The sequence below is a fragment of the Dermacentor andersoni genome, chromosome 1 (genome assembly GCF_023375885.2).
Source record: "Dermacentor andersoni chromosome 1, qqDerAnde1_hic_scaffold, whole genome shotgun sequence".
Lineage (NCBI taxonomy): Eukaryota > Metazoa > Arthropoda > Arachnida > Ixodida > Ixodidae > Dermacentor > Dermacentor andersoni.
The window spans coordinates 115400352-115419269 of record NC_092814.1 but is presented as its reverse complement, the minus strand read 5'-3'; the positions used below and the strand labels follow the sequence as shown (position 1 = coordinate 115419269).

The 18918-nt window shown below is 49.5% G+C and overlaps 1 protein-coding gene across 1 annotated transcript in view; it reads right to left on the bottom strand.

Moving 5' to 3' along the window:
• LOC126543885 (arylsulfatase B-like) overlaps positions 1-18918 on the bottom strand; it is a 46740-nt gene that overhangs the window by 14677 nt on the left and 13145 nt on the right. Inside the window, exons 5-9 of the mRNA XM_072287777.1 lie at positions 10526-10638; positions 8161-8277; positions 4863-4994; positions 4164-4290; positions 1237-1530 (exon numbers count right to left, since the gene is read on the bottom strand). Of these exons, the coding sequence (XP_072143878.1) occupies positions 1237-1530; positions 4164-4290; positions 4863-4994; positions 8161-8277; positions 10526-10638 (783 nt within the window). The remainder of the gene's footprint in view (positions 1-1236; positions 1531-4163; positions 4291-4862; positions 4995-8160; positions 8278-10525; positions 10639-18918) is intronic.

Sequence of the window (18918 nt, the reverse complement as noted above, 5' to 3'; positions counted from 1 at the left end):
ACGCCTTCAAGAGTATGACATATGTGTTATTTATCGCTCTGGATGCAAACATTCAGATGCCGATGCGCTATCCCGTTCTCCGCTGCCTTCTGACCCTGTTTGCTCGCTAACTTCCATCTTCGGTTTGTCAGCTCTTACCTTCAACAACATGCCGGCCAAGCAGCGTAAAGATCCCTGGATCTCTTCACTGTTGAACTCCCTGTCTCACCGCTCACCTGAGTCTCTCTCACGCACCGTTCGTCGTCAAGCACAACAATTTGCCATCCGCGAAGATATGTTGCATCGACGGAATGACCTCGCCGACGGCCGTCGATGGCTCCTCGTGTAATCCACTAAGTTTCTATCAAACTACCACGGCCCCTACCGCGTACCGCAGCAAACATCACCCGTGAACTGTGTCATCGAGCCGCTTGAGACGTTTTCTGATCACCGCTGCCGAGGGCGCGAAATAGTTAATGAAGCACGGTTTAAACCATGCTACGACTCGCGGATGCTGTCTTTTCCCTAGGTCGCCAGGATGGTTCCTTCCTGTGCGGGGAGTGATTCTACTGGAGAATATCGACGCCGGCACGGTGAAGTGTGGAAGAGGAACACGACGAACTAGTAGTGCGCACTCGATCACTGTCGAGTGGAAACTGCCCCATTTTATTGGTCTTCTACCAGACAGCCTGCGGACATACCAAGAAATACAGTGGCATTATATATATGCGTTCGTGCGTGCGTGTGTGCGTGTGCGTGCGTGCGTGCGTGCGTGCGTGTGTGCGTGTGTGTGTGTGTGTGTGTGTGTGTGTGTGTGTGTGTGTGTGTGTGTGTGTGTGTGTGTGTGTGTGTGTGTGTGTGTGTGTGTGTGTGTGTGTGTGTGTGTGTGTGTGTGTGTGTGTGTGTGTGTGTGTGTGTGTGTAATAAACGTTCGCCTTCAGCACGTTCTGTCAGCAACTGTGCCCGATGCAAGACCGTGAGTGCACGGAGCAAGATCAGCACAATCATTGATGCCAAGCAGCTTCTCAAGAGGCGCAATGATGCAATCGTTAATTATGCAGTTCTACGCACTTTCTTTCGAGGCACAAAGATTTTAATTGCATTCAGGCAGAAGTCATGTACGATGACTATTCAAGCTGCTTTCTTCAAACTCCGCTATCACTAAGATCGGCAGACGAGAACGGCCAGATACATGTTAAAAATTAAGTTGGCACGGACAAAAATGCTTTGCATTAAAAATCTGCAAGTGTCACCCACCGGCGAGCGCATAGAACGTGGGCAGCCAGTCAGTGATGTGCATGAGTTGCTGAGAGACCCGGCGACTCTTGTCGAGCAGCGGCGACCACAGGAAAGCGGCCGCTCTGGATCCACCCTCCCACGGTGTGGACTTAGCCCCGCGTAGCGGCCAGTTGATGCCACGGGATGCCATGTAGCCCCAGGGCACGCCGCCGTTGTCCGAACTGAAGACGATCACGCTGTCCTGCAGCATGCCGGCTTCGCCCAGCGCTCGCATCACACTTCCGACGGCCTCGTCAAGTGAGTCGACCATTCCTGGATTAACGGGATCATCCATTCGCTCGGAAAGTACACTTACACGACGTTCCATACGTTAGGTCCAGAGGCAGGCATGTACCCAGGATTTTTTTTCGGAGAGGTGGGGGGGGGGGGGGGGGGGCAACCCAAGGTAACTTCTAAGCGAATGAGGGGGGGGGGGACTTTACCAGTACACATGTGAATAACTTCCGCCATTCACCATAAAAACTCGTAAACCCACAAAATAGAAAAGAAATAAGGTGCATTTTACAGGTACACCTGTTCGATACACCTCTCCTTTACTTGGCAAACAAGTAACTACGTCAAATGGACTTACGCAGGAAAAAAGCGCAGGAAGAACACTGTCAAGAACAAGTAAAGAAGCCAACGTGTAACCTAAATATTAGCAGAATACAACTTAAAAAAAATAGCAGTTGGCAACCAAGGCACACAAACCGCGCGGAGTTGTGTTACTTCCCGAGCCAATCACAGAAGCAAACAAAATCGTCGTCATGCGGCCTTTTCAAAATGGCGTCGTACTTGATACCTCCGGAGCGTCTGATGTTCTTGAAGAGTCTTTTCATCGGCGGAAGCAATGAGGTGTGCAACAGACATAGACAAAGTGTATGAAGTCTAAGCATTTCACTTTTCAAAAGTCTGAGAGGGCAGTTCATTTCAGTGCTGAACCCGTTTTACTCATGAAACTTCACTGCCAACTTGAAGTGAAACTTGACAACAAATAGTTGCAGCAAAGCAAGCATGTTATGTCAGTTCAATAAAGAATTAGGCTTTGGCCATTCCACTATAATAGGCGAGGCAAAAGGTATAAAATTAGGCGCTAATAATTTTATTTTTGTGGTTACCGCCTTATTTGGGTAATAGGAAAAGTTTGAAGTACGAATTATTTGCAGCCTCCCGGGAGGAACAGTGGCTGGCGGTTATGAGGACGTGGGCGGGGCTTCACTGCAGACTTAATTTGTATCCGACTATAGTAGCGTTTTTTCACTTAGCTCTGGAAGAATTATAGAGAAATATATATTTGCGGAACCATCACAGTTCTTTTGGATCCCTCGTTTATGCTCTACCGAGTTAAGTGCCGCAACCGACTCGTATTGTTATTTCGGAAGTTACGTAACGATGCGTGGCCGCCGTTCCCGCACAACCGCGTAGGGCGCGGGACACTGCGATTCTAGACATACTATGCCCACCGCGAAAGCTTAGAAAGACAATTACATAAGCACAGCAGAGAAGTGGCTACGTCAGGAGGTTCGACTGATAACTGTAGAAGCGTCATTCCAAACACACGGAATTGTTCTCCACTTCCGGCGGCGTTTCTTCTACTTCCTTTTTAAATCAAAAGATGTTGATCTATAAATGTTTTCATAAACAACGGTTAAATTTATTAATTTTTGCTTTTTTTTCCTGTTTGGCTGTTGCCTCGGTTGCCGGCGATGAATTCCATAGTATATCGCTTAATTTCTCAACTCCTTGCGACTGTTGTTTCCAGTTGGCAATCTTGCACCAGAAGTGCTCTACAATTAGGCAAAAACCAGACGAGGTAACGGATGACATTCATGTTGCTTATGGGTTTTTTAACGGTTATTGCAGGGTTTGATGATGGACGCTGTTTCACATTATTTTATTTGCCATTTTATCTAACCCATATCGGGGGTATATGGTTCCGAGAATCTGTCAGCGTCGCGGCGAGCCGTTACTCTAGGAAATAATGAAGCAAAAGGAAAAGTTAAGCTTAATTGGCGTTTTCTCTGTCCGCAACTCGTTCCACGTGCATAGAGACCAGCTGACCATGAACCGAATCACTTTCCTGCTCCCTGAATCAGTCTAAACAAAGAAGGTTGAACTAACAAAGCAACAGCGATGCGCGGGACCTTTGAAAAGACGGCGACAACTTTTGCATCTCGAGTTAATCGCGTTGGCAGCGAATCGGTGAGGAAACTGGCCTTCACACCCCAGGAGATGCCGATAACTACCGCCATCCAAAAGGAGTGAAAAAGGCAGCATAATGTTGACTGCCGAATAGCTGTCAAGTTTCAACAATGATTTGGCAGCGCTTTAGGAATGTGTGTGAGAAGTGGTGCCGTGGGGCGGGGAGGGGGGAGGGGGGTATGCGCCTTAATTTCGGGGGGGCGGGGGGCCCGGGCCCCCCCAGGCCCCCGCTTGGGTACGTGCCTGTCCAGAGGGTGAGGATTCAGTATAACAACGGCAGTTTTTATCGTTCCGCCTTCAAATACACTTCCATATGCTACGTCATACAAGCTGGCTAAGTAGGCCGGCTAACGTCTGGTTTCACCCTCAAAGGCTGGAAAAGCTGGCGCACCTACTGCTCTAAGCGTCCACATAAAGCATTATGATTTAGGATTTCAGTTTTTATAGATATCATGAAAGCGCCAAATTTAAAGTCGAGAACGATGCCTCTTTTGAACGGTGCGGTTTCGCAGCAAAGGCAGACACCAAAATTTCACAAGCCGCCTGTCGTGCCGCCTTCAAATTAAGCGCATTAACTAACAGTACGCGAAGTTCGTGCAGCATGAGTTTTTAAAAACTGCTCTTTACAGAATGGTGCATTCACATGAAATGTATTTAAATATTAAAAGCGTTATCAAAATTGTCGTGCAATGGCCAGCGCTTACCTGCGTAGATAGTTCGGTTCTTTTCACCGATGTAAGGAAACTTGTCCACATTCTTTTTAGGCGACTGAAGTTGATCATCATAGTTTCCGCAATGGGCCGCCTGGTGGCTCAAATACAGGAACTGAGGCTGCCAGGGGAGAGCAAAGAACTAAGAGAGCGCGGGTGTCAATGAACAAGGAAGCGGCTACGTTTAAGACATTTCAGACATAATTTATACATTATATACTTCGAAAAATCCGATGCATCAGCAATGACAAAGAAATACACCCACGCGGAAAGAAATTGCCTATGGAGTCTATACTGCTTCATCAACATCGCTTTCTCCGTTCAAATGACCCCATCTTAAAATCACTATTAGCTCCGTTGAGACAATGTATCATCGGCTTCGTCTCAACGCCGTATTCATCTCTGCCGTCTCGGACTGACCATCAGTCAGAACTGTAACTACGGTGCGTTGGAAATCGTACAACACATTTTGTTTGAATGTCCAACTGACAGAGGCGAAATAACTTCTCTTTTCAGGGTAACTAGTTCTGCTGGAACGTTACGAAAATAAAACAGAGCAGGCGCAACAACGGGGACCAAAGAAAGGCGACACCGCGGCGCTTTGTCGTGAACTCATGGCTCAACATTATCACGCGACGTCGAATGGTCGTAGATTTAGCTTTGACAATTGAAAGTCCGTGCGGCACTGATTACCTTGGACTTGTCCAAGCTCTCGATGAGGCGTACTGCTTTCTCGGTGAACAGCTCGGTGCTGTACACTCCCATGGCGTCCTCTGCGGGCTGCGTGCCGTTCCAGAGGTCCAAACCCGAGATCTCTCTTCCATCCTGAAAACGTTGTTTTAACCTTTCCTTAAGTTTCAGGTACTTGAACAGAAACAGTGCAAACACCAGGCGTAATCCGACGAGGGACGTTTTCGAAACGGATTGCACCATGATGCTTCTGCCGTAGTAAGCGAACCATGAGATGTGTGTTAACGTATATGTTTGTGTTTTGTTTTTTAGAGAAAGAGAATATAGGAAATGCAAGGGGGTTAACCAGCCTAAACTGCGGTTGGTTACACTTTGCAGAAAATGCAGTCTCTAGCAGCTTAGCTAGTAAAGATGGAAGCAACGGGGCAACACTCGCGAGGATACGCAAGTTCTAGTCACAAAATATCACCCAATCTCATGTATACTCTTCAAAATTCGTAGTAGCGCTTTTCAGCGGGAATGCCAGTTGGGACTAAGAGCATAGAATGGTTGCTGTGATAGAGCACTGTTTGTCCAAGCTGTATCTGCATCGAGGTTTTGTACACAAGAAGCGACAAATAAGACTGTCATACCTTGCCACTCACCATATTTTCTTTTGCAGATAATTACAACTGTTGTATAACACCGCTGCAAAAAGATAAAGCTACTTCATGCATTGCTTTATTCCGGTATAGAAATCCTGCTTGCCATGTAATAGGTGGGTGAAGACCTCATCAAGCCTTTGTTGCTTTTTGACTGCGTCCACGTCAGTGTCGCACTGAAATAAACCTGAAACTTGACAAGGGGGCTAGTCGATGCACTTGTATCGTAAAAGGAACAGTGTGAAAAAATTTATCCACAAGGCGGAGAAGACGACAAGGCATGCATGCAACGGCCTCAATATCAACCACATGATGGTTAGATAATTACGATATCAAAAACTGGGGTGTATACTCACTCTGGGCTATTGACCAAAAAACGGGTCGTGTGAGCAAGGAAAATTCTAAGCGCATTAAATATATACCATGTGTCCCATGTAACTCGTGCCGAAATAATATATATATATATATATATATATATATATATATATATATATATATATATATATATATATATATATATATATATATATATGCAAGTCCTACGTAACTGGACAGAACCGGTCATATTGTTTGCTGTCGCTTGGATCAAGTCAGGCAATTTTTTTTGTTTCACCTAATCACATAATTAGTTAGGATTATTGAATCAACTTCTCCGCTGTGATAATATGTAAGCCCGCTAAACACGAAAAATGTGTCGTGCGGCACTTTTTCTTGTTTCGCGGGCTTTATTTCAGGTTCGGAAGAAAAACTTTTATGTCCCACGTATTTAGCAACAGAAAGCTGGATCGAGAATTTTCCAGGATGGTCTACAATTTTCTCATTTACATTTTTTGTCTGAATATAATATTAGAGAAGTTGATTCACTAATAATAACTAATTATGTCACTAGGCGAAAGGAAAGAAAAATCGTCTCACTTGCCCCAAGCGACGGCAAACCTCCCTTGTAGGAGTTGAGGAGGACGTCGGGATGAAAACTTGGGAGGTTTATTAACATTATTTACAGTGAGAGTCAATTAACAGTCGTAGAGTCATTACGGGCCGGCAGCAACTCGGACGCTGCGGCCCGTGGCAAGAAGCTCGAAAGAGATGAATCAAGGAATGCTCTAGGAATGCTATCGGTCTACGTCTTTTAAGCCCTTCGGTGTCTCGAAGACACGTCACGTTCGGCCAATGGGAGAGCCCGCTCAGGTGACGCCATTTTCGGCCAATGGTAGGCGCCCGTGCGATGGAGTCACACCCGGCGAAGAGAGTCGCTGCTCGTGTGTTTGTCCGAGGGCTTTCTTCTTCCTGCGGTCTTGCCTTGCTGACTTGCAATGCGCCGTCACAATACATGGATGGGGGCGACGCCGCCAGGTTGTCACGGCGCATTACAGCCGTCTTGCTTCGGGACCCACTTTACCCGCCACAGTGCCAGGCTCTCGCTTCACTTTCGGGAAGAGTCAAGCAGTGAATAGCTCCACCGGCTGCACACGAAGTGGGGTCCGCCAACTTGTTTGCACGTGCCGTGCCTCAGGAATGTGGTATCCGTGTTTCTGCGCTCCTTAATTAGCTGTGGTGCGATTCGATGTGGTCTGGGAAACTCGAAGTAGGCTCAGGAAACGGTCCCGTATCTAACACCCTGCGTTACCTTGGTGCTATCGAACTACGTAGCATATGCATACATTAAAATTTTGTAACAAGTTACGTTGGTCACGTGCCTAGTATAAGGCCTCATTCACACAGCCGTCAAACGTTCCGTCACGTCATCGTCATCTCAAAAAAAAAGAAAATGTACAGCAGGCGAAATGGAGCAGTGTACGAATAGGCGATGGCAGTGGTGACGTCGACAGCAGCACAGTTGTGCACAGTGTTGACACACCGGTCCCATGGTCGCCTAAACCCAGAGAAACATAACCTACATTACGCAATGGAACTGGTAAATAATTTTATGTTGGTGTAATGTCTGCTTAAAATAAATATAAATTGTTTAGTAGTACATTATTAGCAAAATATCGATATCGGCGTTGTCCATGTCGCCCATTTCATAGCCACCGAAACGAACAGCTCAGTATTCGATGTCCCACACGTGGAAACACAGATGCAAACAAAGCAGCAGCTGCTGCTGTTGCCAGCTTCAGCTTTGTAGAATGGCTTTATTTAGCCGCGGCGTCTTAATTTCTGATTGGTCCATTTTGTAGGGACGGGGCTCCGTCACCGTGCAGGCGATGAAAACGTAGAGTACCGCTCTACGCCGCGGGCGACCCGCTTTTCACAAGCAAACGACCTAGAAACCCGCTCCCCAGACGAAAACCGGTGCCGCGACGGGGACGCGACGGAAAGTTTGACGGCTGTGTAAATGAGGCCCAAGATTTTGAAAGACGCAGGCAGAAGTCGATAGGGGCAGCCAGACTTGCACAAGCAGAAACAGAGAGAGACAAAAAATAGGACAGTCAACTACAGAGAGGGAAAATACCAATAGTATGATTAAGCAAGCCCGTGGCGAAACGGAATAATAAGATTTTCCACTGCAGTGTAAAGCTATTGCTGTGACTGGGACCATTACTTGATCATAGCGAAGGTTTTCAGCATAATAACTGATCGTGGCAGCGCCTTACATACTGTTCGCTAGCGCTAGCACATTTCACGCTACTAGGAGCCCTTCAGTTGAGGCTTATAAATACCTGGGAATGATGGAGCATGTGGGTGTAGTAGTCTTGGTGTCCGTAGTAAAATCCGTAGAAAGTGTCGAAGCCCCTTCTTGTGGGCGTGTACTCGTAGCGGTAACTGCCCAGGTGCCACTGTGGTGTGGGGTCAATAAGTCGAAATGCGGTTGACCTTAAGAATTACATCGACAAACGAAAAAAAAAGCAGGAAATAAAAACTAACTAAACGCAAGAAAGCTTTGGATTTCATCCATTTTGGTTTGCTATGCTGTATGGTACTTTGCAAGAGTTAAAGGCGACATCGAATGACAGCCAAGGCACGCGGAGCTGACGGTTGTGTTAAACCGGTGCTTATTGCCGCATTAACATAACAAAATGGCTGTGGGGTCTTCGAAACACTTGTTTCCAAAGGAAGTATGCAGCTGAGGTTCGTTCTTAATTCTTATATTTCTTGGTGTTTATTTTTTTCAGGTTGCTCATTTATAAAATAACCAGGATCCCTGCATCGTAACGGAATAAACCGAGCACCACATCTAACCGGCACTGGAAACAATTTATTTAATACAGTACTAAGCGATTCCCGACGTTTTTGTTAATTGGTATCATCTCTCCTCAAAATTTCAGTGTGTCAAAACTGTGCACTGCTGCAAGTGGTGTTAGACTATAACTCCAAGCGCTGACCAAAAAAAAATTTGAAAGAGAAAGCGTTGGCATAACGTTCTTTGAAGAAAAATGTGATAAACTCTCCATGTAAATATTTTACAACTTTGTAACAATAAAGTACATGGGTCACTTAGAATGTCTTATGGCGGCTTAAAAACAACAGCAAGAAAAAAAACGTAGAAAGACAAATAATATGCAGATCCCACGCACTGTGGGAATTGATGTAAGCGAAGCTATCTGCGCTGTTTGCGTTCATTGATGGTATTTGGCGGTGATGTTGAAGGCGCACGACAGACGTGAGGTGATGTTAATTGTTACCTTGACTGCACCATTAGTGTTTGTACACGTCGTACACATAACACAGAGACGTGTCATTCATTCACTCATTTCTTTACAGAAAAGAGCCCAAATGAGCAATATGCTTTCTGATCGACCCATTTTCTTTCTCCCGTGTCATATCAGATGAACTGCCACGCGCGCAGAGGGGTAACGTTAATCACCCATTTATTGACTGCATCAAGAACGGTTGTAAACAGGATCCGGTTGTACCCATCCCCTGCCTCCTCTCTCTCTACTCCGTCCCTAACATTCTCCCTACCTCCTCCCTGGACTGTCGTTGCTGTTGCGCGTGAGCACGGAGGCAAGCGCAGTAACTGCTGCAGTGCTTTTCAGAGGGTCACACCTAATTACGGCGTCCAGAGGGCATTGTTGCGTCCCCAGTGAGCTTCAGAAGGCATTTTAGGCGTCCCCCAGGGCGCGTCAGAGGGCATTGTGGCCCCGCCCTACCGAAACGTCGTTGAGGTCGCCGATCCCATCTCTCGCTTCTATCCTCGTCCCCTCTGGACTCGCACGTTAGTCGGAAAGTAAGCGCTGCAGTATCTGCAATGCTTTTTCGAGGAGCTAATGTGGCGACACCCAGGCATCTCCAGAGGGCGTTGTTCACATGTCATGTGATGGAAAGGCCCAAGCGAGTTTCTCGAGCTCTCTCCTCTTCATTTACTTGACTATGCTTTTTGTCCCCCTTTTCCTCTTCTCCAATGCAGGGTAGCAAACCGGATATTCATATGTAGTTAACGTCCCTGCGTTTTTTTTTTTTCGTCACTCTCTCTCCCTCTCTGACTGCACCAAAATCAGGGAAAGTTCAACTGTGAGGCACTGTCGTTTCTAATGTACAAAAACGCACCATTCTGTGACGTCACCTGTGATGCAGTCAGCTGCGAGACGAAGGTGTTGAACCTAGAGAGAGCGTTTTTAACGATAAAATGCAGCAACGTGCTCGGATAAAGTTACCAGCACGTGACTCCGATATAAAAGAAGACGAGTACAGGGAGTTCAAACGTAAACCTCTACCCCCTGTGTGCTCTTTTCTGTGTCCTGCCCTTGTGCTATATTATCACGGTCATGCGTCAGGTTTTAAAAAATTTAGCTCGGTTTTCAACCCCACTTATTTTATTCGGAATAGAGCCCCATTCATCCAGCCATTCTCCTATGTCCTTGTTTTTCTTTCTTTCTCTCTTTCTTTCTTCCTTTCTTTCTGTATTTTGTGCGTGCGTGCGTGCGCGCGCTCGTCTGCCGACTTGCCTTGTGCCCTCAATGTGTCCTGCGTCCTCTTTTCGTGGTGCTTTCTAGCGCGGATTTCGAGCGAGTGTATATGGTATATGTTATACGTCTAATCAGTTGCTTAGCTTTGTATTCAGCTGAGAACTGGTCGCTTGCTGACCTTTCCAATGAGGTGAGTCTCGTAGCCGAGTCTTTTCAGATGCTGAGGAAGCAGGGTGTACTTGAGGTCAAGACCGAACGGTTCACCCGCTTGAATTGGTATGTGCTGGAGACCTGCAACAGACAAAGGTGAAGTGTAAGCGCATTCTGCTGGTCATATTTTGTGCATGTCTGTCAGACTGCACGAGGTTACAAGAGGTTTTTCACGTTCGGGTGACGTAACATCCGGTGGGGAGCTTCAGTGTACTGACGGGAATCCTTTCACGTCTTTGCTGTCTTTCGTGTGGATGTACTTAACAGCCGCGTGGCACGAACAGTGACGGAAGTCCGCGCCTACTCACAAGTTTTTTTTTCAGTTCCGCCAGTTGCCCAATGTGACGCGCAAGTGAAGGTGAAGCCTGTTGAATTAGTAGTGAATAAAGTGTGTGGTGTCTCCGAAACAGGTTACAAGTACATACAGACAGGGACAAGTTTATTATCAGAGGCTTTCAGGCTCTTGTTAATTTCTCGGACGATCGGCTTGGAACATTTTACCGGGTGCCGGTGAATAGGACCTTTTCTCGTTCCATGTTTCTGTCATGAACAGCAGGTTGCCATTATCCCTCAAGAAAAAAGTTCGTAACAGCTATGTCTTACCAGTACTCATGTACGGGGCAGAAACCTGGAGGCTTACGAAAAGGGTTCTACTTAAATTAAGGACGACGCAACGAGCTATGGAAAGAAGAATGTTGGGTGTAACGTTAAGGGATAAGGAAAGAGCAGATTGGGTGAGGGAACAAACGCGAGTTAATGATATCTTAGTTGAAATCAAGAAAAGGAAATGGGCATGGGCAGGACACGTAATGAGGAGGGAAGATAACCGATGGTCATCAAGAGTTACGGAATGGATTCCAAGGGAAGGAAAGCGTAGTAGAGGGCGGCAGAAAGTTAGGTGGGCGGATGAGATTAAGAAGTTTGCAGGGACAACATGGCCACAATTAGTACATGACCGGGGTAGTTGGAGAAGTATGGGAGAGGCCTTTGCCCTGCAGTGGGCATAACCAGGCTGATGATGATGATGATGATGATGATGATGATGATGATGATGATGATTTCTGTTAGGTAAAAACGATCAAGCTGAAGCGTTGAAACGAGGCGTGTATTAGCGAAAGTAGAAAACGATATCGTTCAAATAGATGTAGAAAAACTATCATCGCCCACTAACGCGTTGGTCTCAAATGATGTTGCAGCCCCCCCCCCCCTTATAGTTTGTTGCATTTACCGTTTTTGCGATAGAATGAACGTAGTTTCACCGCCTGTGTCTTGTGCCTGTGTTTTATGTCAGCCCAAGGTTTTCGTAAAGGGACTGACAAATGGCTAGAATGTGTTGTGAGACGTTGATGGAAATTAAATGACCATGATCTATAGTAATAGAATCAAGCCCGCTTTTCGCGATTTAAATAGGGATTATGATTTTAGGTTAGCAAAGACCGTCTCAAGATCCAGTAAGTGGCGCGAACTGGCGGTAGAGCCTTGGTACTCCGGATGTAGTATGTGAGATTACTGTACGCAAGTCGGCTGTTATTAAGTACAGCATACTTATTACTTAAAATTGGAGTTCGTATTTATCAGGCTTTAGCGTATTATTTTATGCGTATTATGAAGTAAAAATCCACTTTCGTGGAATTTGAAATTTTACAGAACAGTACTCTTTCTAATACCAGTTTGTTCCCAGTAATGCGAGCTAGGATAGATGATGTGATGTCTAGGATAGATGATGTGATGCACGCAGGCTTCGCTTCGCTGTCGCCGTAACACCTTACATCATATAGAAGAAGCGAAGCAACATCATTGATGCATCCAGAAAAAAAATGACCGCCCAAGCACTCCGTACAGATGGTTAATCAGCAAAGCTGAAACATGCGGCCCCGATGTGAATGACTGCGTTAATCCCGATTATTCTTTAAACGACGGCTTGTTAGGCTGCCGGATCCTCGGCACGCAGTTGCTGCTTGCGCTCGGCTGCACGAGCCTGTTCTTGTCCCCAGGCTGCAGCATCGGAACGGCGTAGATGAGCTCGTTCCCGGATCTGCTCGCGGCGTTACTAATCGTAAGCTGAGCCTGTTCTTGTGCCCAGGCTGCAGCATCGGCACGGCGTAGATAAGATCGTTCCCGCTTCGGCTCGTGACGTTGCTGATCGAAAGCTGCCTGCTCCTCAGGATTACTTATGACGTGTGGCCTACCCGTTTCGGAGCCGGAGAGAAACTGCTGCGTGCGTGCCCGGCTGCAACCGAGAGCAACGACGTCACTACTGGCGCAGCCAATCGCGTGCCTCTCTTTCTCTCTTTTTTCTTCGCGCATACGCATGGGATTGCGCCTGAGGAGATTTAGGCGTACAGGTGACAGACGGACGGACGGACGGAAGAATAGGCTAGCCATATACAGCTTCGCTGTAAAAAGTTCACGCTAACGAGTGGCACTTGCGTCCCTCAGTGCACGGCGGCGCACATGGTTGATATTGTACGCGCGCGAAATTTCGAGCACGCATGCGAGCTAAAATCCTTTGTTCCAGCTAGCTCAGGTCTTTCAGATACGATATGCCTCGGAAATCAAAGACGCACAAGTTGCAACGGTAACGTGCTGTACGGGTAAAAGCGTGTAAAAGCGACATTTCACTTTAGAGATCTTAACTTGGCTTCGCTAAAGAACATCATTGACTTGTTAATGACAAAAGCTGTTGGACAGGAAACCGCGAAAGCACGTAGCTATTACTGTAAAGATAATTTAACACCTCAGAAATTATGAATCGCAGGAACGTCGGTTTGATAACCAAATAATACTTTCTCACAGCTACGACCGCGCATGTCGTCTGCCTCCCACCAATGCCGCCGTATAATTGCTATCGCGCTCACCTGTCACTGTTTCCAGCATGCTTCCAGTGAACGACTAGATTCTCACTGCAGATGAAAAATTCTGATAAAAAATGTTCCACAGCGAACGAAGACGAAGCGCTCGTCCCTAGTCAGAGATCGGCTGCGTGATTGCTAGCCAATTACTCAGTGCTAATTACCTCGAACCGTGTCCGTGAAGGCGAGCGGCATCGACCAATACCAGCTGACCCCAGAGGTGCGTTTTTCTTTGTCAGATTTCGTGACTACTTCTACTGCCGCCGTGCGAAGGATTGCTAGGCTCAGGCGTGTTCCGCGGACACTAGGCCCAACACCGTCGCACCGAGAGCGGCCTGCCGTACAACCCGGCGGCTGCCGCTCGTCAGCTCCGAGGTGGAGGCGCCCTCTCAAACAACAATGATCGTGGACAACCACATGTGCGTTCAAGTTCAAGGAAAAGAGATATCACCCGAGGAATGCCACAGCGACGCCGGATGGACGCTCGCGGGGGAACGCATGTCGAGACTGCGCCAGCGGACCCCCGCCAGCGGCAAGCCCGACGGACCCGGCGGGAGTCAAACAAGCACGAGGTCGAAATTCTACTAGAAAGTCAGAGCCTCGGCCATCAAGGCAGCACGCATACCAGCCATGCCACTAGAAGAAAGCAAGATAGTTGTCAGACCCAGAGGGGGACTGGGCATCGTCAAGACCGGCACCACCACCGTCGCTGCGGCCATACTCGCTGCAGCCAAGATCACGAGCGAGGAAAGCGCCGCGGACACCATCTGCCCCAACACGCAACAGAACATCATGGTCGTCAGTACACCGAACGAAGACAACGCGGCAAGGTACGCTAAAATCCAGGAAATATCTATTCAAGGCAAACCCTACGAGGTCAGCGCATATCGCACGGCACCTCATGACGCCGTAAAGGGCGTCATCAGAGGCATCCCCATCGACGCGAGCGCCGACGAGCTAGATAGAAACATCGTCAACGAAAGGAACCCGCTAGCAGTGGCCGCAAAAAGGATTGGAAGTACGACCACTGCGATTGTGGTGTTCCAGCGACCCAAGGTACCGAACTTCGTCCGATACGGAGTCATCCTGATACCGTGCCGCCTCTACAGGAAACAGATCGACGTCTGCCAGCAGTGCGGCCGAGTAGGACACCGCAAGGACGTGTTCCCGACCCCCACAATCATGACGTGTCTGGCCTGCGGACTCGCGAACCCTACAGAAGATCATCGCTGTACCCCAAAATGTAAGTTGTGCGGAGACGAACACCCGACCGGAGACCGAACGTGCAAGGCGACATACAATATCTTTTACGTAGTGCGCAAGCGACAATGGGAGCGCCGACAGGCCGAACGCCAACTGCTGTCGGAGAGCGATTTCCCGCCACTCGACAAGCCGCCAGATGCGCGAAAGTCAAGGACCCCATCGGAAAACCTCGCGCCCAAATCCAGAGACAGCAGCTGCTGCAAGAGAAGCCTCAGCAGGAAAACGTCACCATCACGTGAGCGAGTGAGCTGGGTCGACGCAGCGAAAGGAAACAATATAAGGAACGTGCAGAAAATCACCGAAACCACGAAGAAAGAAGATATGAACAAGGTGCGGGAGGCAAATGAGATCCTAAGACAAGAAAACGCGGCGTTGCGAGCGACCATCAACAACCTCACAAAAGAGATCACCGAGGTCCGTCAGGTGCTGCTATGCAACAACGAGCCTCTACAGAGACCCACGCCAAGCACAAGCAAGACCGAGGAAACGACAACGAACATCCAGGAGAAAGCCATAGAGGAACCGGCACCGAAGAAGCGAGCCATCGAGGCCACGCGCACGCAGACAGAAAACGATCGCATCGACAGCCTCGAAACGAAATTCGAAGCGACATTCAGCAAACTCGAACAGCTAATCACGACGAACATCGCAGCAGTGACAGCATTGAAACAAACAATGGAGACCTACCAAGCCGAGAACACGAACAGATTCGCCTACATCGAAAGGACCCTACAGCCGATGGTAAGCCACCCGACGTTTGCGCCCCTCTTCGCGCAACATCCACCCAACCAGGGAGCCCCGTACACGCCAACGCAATCATGGCCGCCAACGCAACACCAGCAGCAGCAGGTGTAACCGCGTGGCAGTGGAACTGTCGCGGCTTCGGAAGGAAGAAGGCAGTCATCCAACAGCACATCGTACATGCCGCGCGCAAGCCAGACGTTATACTACTACAAGAAACGCTAACCGACGCACCGTCCCTCCCCAGATACAGAGTGCACAAGAGACCGCCCGACGGCAGAGGCCTGTGCACCCTGGTCAGGAAGGGACTCACGTTCGTCGAACACGAGCTGCAACGCAATATCAAGATCGAGCACACACTCACCGAAATCATCCCGGGCAAGAAGAGAAAAGGAAGCATATTTCTGCTCAACGTTTACAGCAACCCATCGCAGAGAAATCAGAGATTCAAGACATTACTGCACAGAGCCAGCACCGCAGCGGGCCGCAACATGCTGATCGTGTGCGGAAACTTCAACGCGATGAGCCCTGCCTGGGGGCTACAACAAGTACACAGCAAAGGGACGCGACCTGTACCAAGACGCCACAGAACTCGACTTCACCCTCATCACGGACCCGACACATCCGACGAGAATTGGCAACTCCGTGTCCCGGGACACCACTCCGCACCTCACGTTAGTCAAGAACGGCATCCGGGGTGCGATCACCTGGAGAAACACGGGGACCGACTTAGGCAGCGACCACACCATCGTGGAAATCGGCATACCGGAACACAACGACACCAGCATCAAAACACACAGATGGATAGACTGGGATGCCTTTCGAGACGCCAGAAGCCAGAAGAGCGACGGTGACGACGAGATCGAAGACATCGACTCGTGGACGGCCGAAATCACCAAGAGCGTACGCGACGCGACCAAAGAAATTGAAACGGGCGCGGAGATCGACAAAGTAGACAGCCGGCTTGCGCATCTCATTGAAGCCAAACAGTCGATACTCAATCGCTGGAAGAAACAACGGCTTAACCGCAGACTGAGAAAGAAGGTGGCGGTGCTGAACCGAACGATCGAGGATCACTGCCGCGCTCTCGGTACGCAACAATGGAACGAGATCTGCAACGCGGCAGACAGGCAGATGCACAGCGGGAAGACCTGGAACCTGCTGCGGCACCTGCTCGACGAAACTAAGACCAAGTCGCACCAAAGGGACAGACTGGCTAGGCTCATACATCGGGCGGTCTCAGCACACGGCGTCGATGAAGTCACCAGGCGCATTAACGAGAAATACCTTCCGACTACACCCACCGAACAACACGCGCCGTATAGCGGCCTGCCTAACACGAAGCTCGATCGTGACATCGACGTCGAGGAGGTACGCGCAGCCCTGCACGACCTCAACAGCCGGTCGGCAGCAGGCCCGGACCTCATCACGAACAAGGCGCTCAAGAACCTCGATGACGGCTCGATTGAAAACCTCGCAAAATACTACAAGTGCTGGAGAGCGGGCGCGCTGCCAAAGCTATGGAAGACAGCCAAGACCATCCTGATCCCCAAGCCGGGGAAGCCACCGGACACGGTTAACCTCCGGCCCATCTCGCTCACGTCCTACGTGGGCAAGGTGCTGGAGCATGTCCTGCTCAACAGGTGGGAAGACTACCTGGAAGGAGAAGGGCTGTAGCCGGCCACTTTGATCGGCTTCAGACAGCACCTCAGCACGCAGGACGCGATGCTGCAGCTCAAATACCTAATCATCGATGATTGCGGCAGCGCCCGAGACAACAAAGCAATCCTAAGGCTCGACCTGCAGAGCGCCTTCGATAAGGTGAAACACTCAGCGATTCTGTCCCAAGTCTCCAAGCTCAACACGGGCGAAAGATCCTACAACTACATCAAGGACTTCCTCACGGACAGAACCGTCGAGCTACGAGCAGGCGACCTACAGACGCAAGAGAAGAAGCTTGGGAGCACCGGCACACCGCAGGGATCGGTCATTTCGCCGATGCTGTTCAACCTGGTAATGATCGGAGTGGCCGAAACGCTCGGGCACATCGAAGACGTCAGGCACACCATCTACGCGGACGATATCACGCTATGGGTGACCGGCGGCAGCAACGCCCACATCGAGGGCGCGCTGCAAGCCGCCGTCGACGCAATAGAAGACCAGCTGGAAGGCACCGGACTGAGATGTTCGCCGAGCAAATCGGAGCTTCTCATACTTCCACCTACCAAAAACAGCAGAGGCAAGACCAGACAACGCGAAAACGAAAAAATCAGAATCGTCACCAAATCCGGCAACGTGATCCCCGAGGTCGGCAAAATTAGGATCCTAAGCATGGTCATCGAAAAGCACGGAAGAAACGGCGAAACCATCACCCGTCTCAAGTCAAAAACAGCCAACGCAATTCGACTCCTCAAACGATTCACTTCCCGAAAGGCTGGCATGAGAGAGGAGAGCCTAATTAGGCTCGTCCAATCCTTCGTCATCAGCCACGTCGCGTACGTTGCAGCCTACCACATATGGCTGCAACACGAACGAAACAAAATCAACGTGCTCATCAGAAGAGCGTACAAGACGGCGCTGGGCCTGTTCGAGTCCACGAGCACCACTCGCTTGTTACAACTCGGTATATACAATATACGCTCGAAGAAATAGCCGAAGCGCAACGGACCTCTGAACTGGAGCGGCTGTCCATGACCAAAGCCGGAAGGAAGATACTGGACGAACTGGAAATTAGACGCTCGAACGAGGTGGAGATGAAGTTCCCCGTCCCCGAAGAGGTCCGACGCCAGACCAGAATCGACCCCATACCGAAGAACATGAATCCCGAGTTCAACAAGCGAAGAAGAGCGGTGAGGGCCAAGGCTCTCATCGACCAGCATGCCAACGGCGAACACGCGCGGTACGTGGACGCGGCCGAATAGCAACGGAACGCCTTCGCAGCGGTCGTCATAGAGGCGTCAACCAGCGCCACGAGGACGGCGACGAGCGTGAGAAGCGCCGGAGCGGAACAAGCGGAGGAGGTAGCCATCGCCCTGGCCATCCCCGACGCAGACTGCCACACGGTGCTGAGTGACTCAACACAGGCGGTGCGAAACTTCGCCAAAGGCCAAACCTTCAGGGAGGCTGAGCGCGTACTGCGAGCGGTCAAACTAGAAGAACGCAAAGTACGACTCCAGTGGTTCCCGGCGCACGCGGGCGACACGTCGAAACGCAATGAGAACCATAATGAGACGGCACACGCAGCGGCGCGAGTGCTAACTAACCGCGCCCCGGCGACAGACCGTCCGACGTGGTTCGGAACCAAGGACCGCATGACGGATTACAGTGAAATCACGAAGGCCTACCGCCTGGCTCGCAGGCGGTAGGCCTTCGCACCCGCAGCCGAGACTGAGTAGAGCGGAGGCGGTAGTACTGAGACAGCTCCAGACCGGATCGCTACCGAGCCCAAGACTGATGAATCGCATGTACCCCGAGACATATCCGACAGATATGTGCAGAGTCTGCC